The sequence below is a fragment of the Homalodisca vitripennis genome, chromosome 4, assembly GCF_021130785.1.
Source record: "Homalodisca vitripennis isolate AUS2020 chromosome 4, UT_GWSS_2.1, whole genome shotgun sequence".
Classification (NCBI taxonomy): domain Eukaryota; kingdom Metazoa; phylum Arthropoda; class Insecta; order Hemiptera; family Cicadellidae; genus Homalodisca; species Homalodisca vitripennis.
The window spans coordinates 56,095,521-56,104,562 of NC_060210.1; the positions used below are offsets into that span (position 1 = coordinate 56,095,521).

General features: G+C 32.2%; 2 protein-coding genes across 2 annotated transcripts in view; both read right to left on the reverse strand.

Annotated features, from left to right (window-relative positions):
* Nucleotides 1-2,162, reverse strand: part of LOC124359329 (transcription factor E2F3-like) — a 67,791-nt gene extending 65,629 nt beyond the window's left edge. The window contains exon 1 of the mRNA XM_046811988.1: nucleotides 1,823-2,162. The gene's annotated coding sequence lies outside the window, so the exon portion shown is untranslated. The remainder of the gene's footprint in view (nucleotides 1-1,822) is intronic.
* Nucleotides 2,163-7,966: 5,804 nt separating this feature from the next.
* Nucleotides 7,967-8,773, reverse strand: LOC124361030. Its single transcript, XM_046815066.1, has one exon. The coding sequence runs from the start codon at nucleotides 8,771-8,773 to the stop codon at nucleotides 7,967-7,969; it is 807 nt and encodes a 268-aa protein (XP_046671022.1).
* Nucleotides 8,774-9,042: the final 269 nt, after the last annotated feature.

Consider the following 9,042-nt stretch of genomic DNA (forward strand, 5'->3'; position numbering starts at 1 on the left):
ATATCGAAATTGGCAAACGATATTACTTAATCATAACCATCGATATAATCAATCGATACTGATGAATTATTTTTAACAACTTAAATAATCTATATGAACAGCTGTAAACACTTTCAAATAATACAATTAAGGTAATATTTTAAATTTCACGTAACATTGTGTATTAAAATGGCCGTCAATCTTAGGAAGCTTCACGAAATTGCTTTAAAAGACGATAAAATATGTTTTTTATGGCTTCAGGATGTTGGGTTAGTACCTAAGAATCCATTATGTGATATTTGTGGAAAGGTAACAAATGTAACTGTCAGAGGAGCTAACATGGTCGTCTTCAGATGCAAAAAAAGAAGGTAATGGTGGACACAACTTTAGTAAAAACGTTTTCGTTCTGTTTCATTTAGTTAAAGTTATGAGTTATGGTTATGTTCATTTATTATTTGTTATCATTAAATTCACATTTTAATTTAAACATATGATTGTTATTACTTTTATATCGATTGATAGTCTATGATTCGATATGCGAATATTAGGTATCGATGATTATATTCTTCAATATAAAAAACCGGGTCCGCTTATTGGACCGTACCCAAAATTTTAATGCACAAGATTCCTCTTGTACCATAATTTATTATCACTCTTATTGTGTACAATTTGTACATATTGCAGTTGGTTAGTATATCCAATTGTTCGATAATAGCAATCAAATAACGAATGTAGGCCGCTAATTAAAGTCTCAGCTCGGTCTCCCCAAAACCAATAAAACAGTACAAGTACTTACTCCACTAAAAACAAACTAAAATAACATAAGATAAATTAGCTTAGCCTACTAAAAAAGAAGAGGGTATAATAACCCTATGAAGAGTGTAAGTAACAGCTATAGGCGTAGGCCTAGGTTTAGGCTTATATTTAAGAACAGATAGGACCTTTCTGATCTTTAAGAGAATACATCATAGGTTAATAACTAAGCATATCAGTTACAAACCTTGAGGATAAAACAGAAAAATGAGGAGTCAGTAATAAAATTTAACCAAAACTAATAGAAAAATCAAACTAACTGGGCTTCTATTACACCAAATTACAATAACTAGTACAAATTGCCACCTGGAGGTAAATAGCAAGCACACTGTAAACTTTAACCATTCTAATTTTCACCTCTGTTTCACAATCAACAAAAGTCTTTGCTAGGCCTAACCTATGTGCTTGATTAGTTTTAATTCCTAACAGAATTCTAAAATAAGTTATATCCACACATGTTGAACATGGACCTAAGGCCTGTAAGCAGCTCTAAGTCTGTTGCAAAATAATCCACTTTAAAGAGAACATCACAAGTTTGGGTCAAAACACAAATCATGAACTACCTAACTGAACATGATGGGTGTTCTTGCTGTAAGCCATTCTTTCTTGTTCATTTATAAAGCACAAAATTCAATACGTCCCATTTTTTATCATCCAAACTGAAATATAAGTTATTAACTTTATTATTTAAATGCCTCTTGGTAATTTATAATATTATTAAAGAAATACGAAAAATCTGAAAATTCAACAATCTACAAACACTCAGTTTAACTTTCCATACAAATTCACGTTTCTGAAACGTACAATAAAAATAAAATTCAATATATACACATTATTCTCATGCTTGAATATTAGCTATTGAGTTTATCTACCTCGGCAAAAATAAACTCCCACAAATATCGCCTACGGGTGACAAAAATAACGACGCATCACATCCTGTGAGGTCGATTTTCTTATCATTTCAGGAGGGACCAAAATGGTTTCACCTGACTTAAAATCAATCAGAATAGTTTAAGAACTTTGAACTTACACTTCGAAGGACTGTAAAGGCTTAATAAATCCTTGAAGGAATTATATAGAGGTGCTACATGTTCACCTTTCCCCTATGATGCCGACATTGAACGTGTAGGGGAGTCTTTTGTTTAGATCGACTTTGCAAGCCACCGTCACCGCATAATTGTGGAGCTTGTGGTTAAGTCTCCTTAAATGTTTTTTGTTTAAGGATCACTAACTTTAACGTCACACAATCCAAGGTTTATCACTTAATAACTTAGAGGTATTAAATGAGTTATGTTCCGTTAACACGAACGCATTTGCCACACGACAACTTTCGAACACCTAAGCTTGTTGCAGCCATCTGCAGCAGCCAGCAGCTGCTTCAGCCAGTAGAAGCATCAAATCGAAATGGCGCGAAAAGGGAACCTTTGTATTTCCCGCAAAATTGAACTTACTACGAGGCCCTGTAGCAAGCAATTGTGTTGTATAAGTGAATAATAGTAATTATAAATCCTCATGCAAAATCCTTAGCAACATTTTTGAGATTTGCTTATCTTCAACTAGGTTCTGTTACATTTATATCAGTGACAAATATGGTTAAATCTTGATTTACGTTATATTACTGTTCATTCTATTCCGATTTGTTATTGCTTTGTCAGTGTTCCCGGGAACAGCCATGACACTTTTAGACTAGGAACTGTGGACAAAATATCTACGGATTTCGCGGGATTTATTTGAATTTGAAAGCACCAAATTTAAATTAAATTAAATTTTTATAATTATCACATTTAACAGTATCAGCATATTCTAATTTCATACTAATACTATTGTAATTATAGTTTCACAATTTGAACAACCACAAATTAGTAATAATCTAAAATGAAGTATATGATAATTGTGAAAATACAAAATTAGGCTACCTATATAACATAGGATATTATTAGGCACCAAACGATTAAATAATTTAATTTATTTTTAACTATAACTTTTAACACTAAGTTTTCATATAATGGATTTGAAAGCATTATCAATAATTTAATTATAATCCATTTTGTTGTATAACACTATATCAATTGTGATTATTTATATTTCTGTTAACATCAAATCAAATTACTCTCTATTTTCAAATATACAATAATTACAATTTCAAGCATACTATTATGAAAATACCACCACATGGGCCGAGGCCTGTGCGTGGCAGCGAGCTCTTATTTAAAACAATTTTAATAGAACAGACTTTTTTATATATCCATACAATAAGCTAAATTCATCTCACACACCCAGTTCCACAAAATCAAATAATAGTTACGACAAACAAAATAAATGAATAAAAAAATAAGTATCTAAGCAAGCGGTTGAACATGTTGAATATGCTGACACGATGGCAAAGCAACGAAAGTAGTTATAGTAAATGTAGTTAATAACTGTAAGTGGGTAATATTGGCACCATAATATTATATAAACATATAAAAAGTCATATCAAACTATTGCAAACTATTCTTAAATTATTTTCTTTAATTTTAGACAGAAAATATTAATCAAAATTGGAGAAGGAAGGAATGATCAAAAGATTAATGATAACCTGAACTATGTGAATTATCCCCCACAGGGATCAGTTTTGGGACCTCTTTCGTTTATAATTTATATAAATGACCTGCCATCAAACCTTAATTATTGCCCACACACTTCTTGATACCTTTTTGCAGATGTCATTACTTTGAATTCAAACCACAATCATTTATTTGAATTAGATAGTTTAAGAAATCAAAAAATGAAACTGTAAAACTTGTGCACAGCCAACAAACTAAAGCTAAATGTAAAAATCTCAAAACATTCAATTTTCTTTTAAACATGGTCATAAGTCTTCCACAGTAATGTTTTTGGGCATTAAAATACAGTTGAATCTTAATTGGGATAACTATGAAAAGTCAGTTGCAAAAAGAGTTTCCAAAAGAATTTGTATGCGTCAGGGATTAAGTGGGTGAATTAAAGTTGATGTTTTAAAAGAGTTTGTATTATGCCCATTTTCATAGCCATCTTTGTTACTGCCCTATTGTATGGGGGCACCACTCATCAGTCTCACCTTACTCATGCTGCATAATAGATCTTTGCGAATCATGTCTGGAGCCAGGCATGAACACAGTTTACTACTATTTTAAAAGCCTAGAGTTCCAACAGTTTTTTTTCTATTTATATCTTCTATTAATTTATTTTATTAAATAGGATTTGCACGCTTTATTTCAATGTTTAACTATGAAACAGTATCAACAGTAACACTTAATTGCAAACTTGAAATTTTATTCACATTGATAGGTCATATCATTGCCATATAATTTTATTATTGCATGTGATTAAAGTGTACCTTTTTCTTAATCTAATATCCTAAATATTGTTTGATGCCTACCAGAGATATGGATGACTCCACAGCTTAAGAATTGAGGAAGCTTAAGAGTATACAGTACTATATTTTGTCTTAGTTGATTATTGTGAGCTGTGTGTCTGCACAGTATAAATGCAGTTATTAAAACAAAATTCTTTATTTTTTTAACCATGAGTTATAAATATGCAGAAAGAAATCAAATCAAATCAAATTATTTATTTTTCTCAAGAAACATAATGCACATAGCAATATTATGAAAAACAATATTATGTATATCAAGTCAACAAATATCACTTTACAAAATATACTTTTTTCCCAGGCTGACCTATATACTAACTTAACTTTTAAACTTATTATAACATTTTTACTAAAAATAAAATACAACTTTGAGAAAAATATAGGGCCCCTAAGATTATAATTAATCTGATTAGGTAGGGGTTCCTTCATTAAAATAAAACCAGAAATAAACTTAAAGTTTTCAGAGCTCAGAGCGAAACAGTTTATTTAAAATAGAAGTAGAAATTTAAAATCATCTAACATCACAATCAATACGTGTGCTTACTGCCTATTATTAAATTTCAGATAATAACAAAATTACTATTTATAAACAAAATAAAACCAGATAATACTACTTTTAGTAAACAACTAATCAACCAACTTTAACGCAGTTTTGAAATATAAATTGAACAATAATTAAATATAACTAACTTACTATTTGTAAAAATGCCTCCGTGTTTTGCTGAATCATTAACCATTCTCTCAATAACCTCAAAAACTTTATACAATTTGTCTCACTTTTTATGTTGGTTGGCAATTTATTAAATAATCTTGGTGCTATAAAATTGAACGTTTTAGTATAAAATGTTGAATTAGGTTTCGGAACTTGACATTGATTTGCATTTCTTAATCTTAATGTGTAAATATTCTCCTGAACTAAGAATCTTCCACCAATAAAAAACATTTTTATTACTTTATATAGAAATAGAGATCTTAGTGGCAAAATCTTTACCTGTTGAAAACATGGAAAAGATGAACAAAATTTTTCCTTTTTTAAAATCAATCTCACAAATAATTTTTGCAATGTAACAAGTGGTTTTAAGCTCGTAAAATAAGTTCCTCCCCAGCACATTATCCCATACTCTAACCTACTATTAATCAAAGCGAAATATAATGATCTTAAAACAGCCAATGGACAAATATCTTTTAAAAAATAAAACAAACGCACACTGGTAATTACTTTGTTTTTCAATCTCTCTATATGAGTTTTCCAGTTCAATTCACTATCCAAAATTATTCCCAAGTATTTCATTTTCGAAGTTTGGTTAATTTTTGAACACTGAGTGCAGGTTTTTGAATTTCGCAAACAATCAATACATTTGAAAAAACAATATTGTTGCAGTTTAACGTTCTTTCGCAATGAAAAATCAATATACATGGTTTTTTCTGTATTTAATACTAACTTATTGTTTAAAAACCACCAATTTAATGAATTTAAATCCTCATTCATATTATAATTAATTAAGTCCCACGACCCCCCAACATAGCAAAGAGCAGTGTCGTCAGCAAATGCTGTTACTTTACCCCTAAACGTGCCATTGCATAAGTCATTAATAAATATTATAAACAGGACCGCTCCAAGAACTGATCCCTGTGGGACTCCACAGCATATTTCTCCCATTTGACTTATCTTACCATTTACTTTAACACACTGCTGCCTCTTATTCAAGTAACTTTTAAACCAATTCTGAGCTACACCTCTAAAACCACAATTATATAATTTCTTTAGTAGTAAATCATGATCTACCGTATCGAAAGCTTTTTTAATATCCAAAAAAAGTCCCCTCACATTATCTCCTTTATTTATACCTTCATTTATTGATTCCATAAACTTATATAAAGTGAGCTCTGTACTCATACCCAACCTAAATCCAAACTGATTTTCAGAAAAAAATTTTATTTTGTTTAAGAAAGTTAACATTTTTTCTTTCATGACCTTCTCATATATCTTTGAAAATGTTGAAATTAATGAGATAGGCCTAAAATTGGAACAATTGCTTGCTGAGCCACTCTTATGTATTGGTATTACTACTGTATTTTTTAATTTTTCTGGAAAAACTCCTGTTTTAAAACTTAAATCTATTAAAAAAGTCAAACGTCCAAAATTGTGGGGTAAATTTTCTTTAGCATTACTGTATTAATGCCATCCAGACCTGGTGATTTACCGTTTTTTAGAGAATTGATTGCTTTTTCTACATCCCGGCTCAAAACTACCCCCAGGAATATAGAATTAACTTCATGACACTCAGTAAAGCTATTACTGTAAACCAAGTTTGTGATTGTAGTATCAATAGAATAGTTACCTACCACATCTTTTACTACAGCTAAAAAGTATTTATTAAATTCTTCAGCTACCGCCTCTGAGTCATTTATTATATTACCATTAATATTTAAAGAAACGTGTTTTGTCGTTTTTCTTTGGCCGGCTATTTCGTTAACAGTATTCCATATTTTTCTCAGATTACTGTTATTTGTACAAAACTTATCAGTATAATAATTAATTTTCGCTAGCTTTATATCTTTCTTTAGTTTATTTCTAAAACGTATGTAATACTGCTTAAACTTATCATCACTAGATCTATACTTAACTTTCTTAAATAACTCATTTCCTTTTTTAATATGTCTACATATGTTATTTGTTATCCAAGGCTTAAGTTTTTTGTCAACATCACTGTCACTCCCAACTTCGAATGTACAGGCAGAAATACAAGTAAAAAGTTGCGCTTCAAAGACATCATAAGCAATTGACGCATCACCTTGTGTTTTTACTATAGACCAGTCTACAGTCTCAAGTAAGCTTATCAGTCTATCATAACAGACCCTAGTGAAGGTGACGCGGGGAGGGGCGGAGGCAGCACAGTCAGCTGACCGGTCCCCCCGCATCCCCCCCATCACACCCCACAACCGTAGGCCCGTCATGTAGTGATCTGTTATCTGTGTCTGCAATACATAAGCTTTACACTCAAATTTACGTTTACTGGCTAGTCTAACAAACACGTGATCAATGCAAGTCTGAGAAATATTTGTTACTCGTGTTGGTTCATTTACTAATGATTCTAGACCTAAACTTGCCAGCTTTATTTTGTAATGATCTACATCATAAATATCCCCACTTAGTATATCCACGTTGTGATCACCAAGAATTAATAAATTTATTGCAGGTTTATTAACACTTTCCCCATTTAAATAACCAAATAATTCGCCAACAAACTGATTTATTGTCGGTTGCAATATTCTATAAATAGCTAAAAGGTTAAACTCATTACTTAAAAAACTAAACTTAATTCTTATTATATCTGCTGACCTAAACTGAGGAATTTCCTGTTCTACTATATTTACACAATTATCCCTAATAAATACCGCTACTCCTGCTGACCGATGATTTTCATTTGTATTAACTATCAAATTGTAACCAGGAATATTGAAAAAATTAATCTCATTTTGTTTAGTTCATATTTAGGAAAATATAAAATATCGGGATATTTATCCCAAGTTGATATTTCAGCCAAAAAATTATCAAAGTTTGCTCTTAAGCTACGGATATTTTGTTGTACAATGAACAGCGAATCTATTATTTCATCATTATTGCCTTTTATATTAGTGTTCTATAAAATAACACTACTTACAGCTATTTTATAATTTATAAAACATAATATACACAAAAGGGAAATAAAACATTTTCTACTAATTAATATGAACATATGTTTAAAGAACCTTTCTACAGTACCTACTTACAAATATTTACAGATTACTGAGATCAGCCTGGGTTCTAATTTCAATAATTTCCCCTCCGTCGTGTTGCCTCATCAGGATGTTTCCATTCCGCAGCCATAGATATTTGTAGCCTTTGTCCTTCTTCTGTTGCCGAGCCAGTGCGAAGAGCCTCCTCCTTGATGGTGACAGTGAGTCGTTGACGAAGATGGGGATGTCGGTGTTCAAGCCTAAGTGACGGGTCGAGAAGTCCTTCTTTCGCTCTCGCCTCTTGTTCATCAGCGCATCCCTGTCAGTTCTACGCACAAACTTCACGATGATTCCCCTTGGACGGTCCTTCTCAGAACCTTTCCTACCGATTCGGTGACAAGCATCAATCATTCCCTCATCAATGTTCATGTTCAGTGCTTTCCCCACCTCTTTCACGACGTCAGAGACCCTCTCACCCCGCCCTTCAGGAATCCCGTGTATTTCTAGACAATTCCTCCTAGAGTAGTTTTCCAGATCTTCAACCCGCTGCTCCAGATTCACCACTTTACTCTTTAGTGCTGCATTTTCACGTTTCAGTTCATCAATTTCCTTAACGTACTCCTCAATTCTCTCCATGCCGCCTCTCAGAGTACCGGTGTTCTCTTGTAGCCCAGTATGCAGAGCCTCATACACTTTGTTGAAGTCCGCCGCATTGTTTTTCTGCACTTCCTGCATTTCCTTTAGAGTGTTCATGACGGTCTCCAGCGTCAGCCCTCCCTCGGCATACTCCAGACGCATACTTTTCCTTCTAGTTTTGTTGCACGGCTCACACCTAAACTCCAGGTTTTGCTCCTTAAGGTAGTCCATGTCTTTTTGTGTTGTATTAAAACATCTTCCATGAAATTCTTGCGAACAATCGCCACACTGCACTTTAAACTGACCCTTTTTAATTACTGTTAGACACGTTTTACAATTTGCCATGTTGATAAGTAAATAAATACTATAGGAATTAATTTGCAAATACGACAGTTGGCACAACAGGTCACGCTGCAACAGGCACAAACACACGCCAGATATACACTTGCACACATATGCATTAATATTCTTGCTCATAAAATATATTACATTTATGAACA

Bases quoted from the DNA above. Each gene is read 5' to 3' on its own strand.
- LOC124361030 (XM_046815066.1), bottom strand. From the start codon at position 8,773: ATGGACTACCTTAAGGAGCAAAACCTGGAGTTTAGGTGTGAGCCGTGC.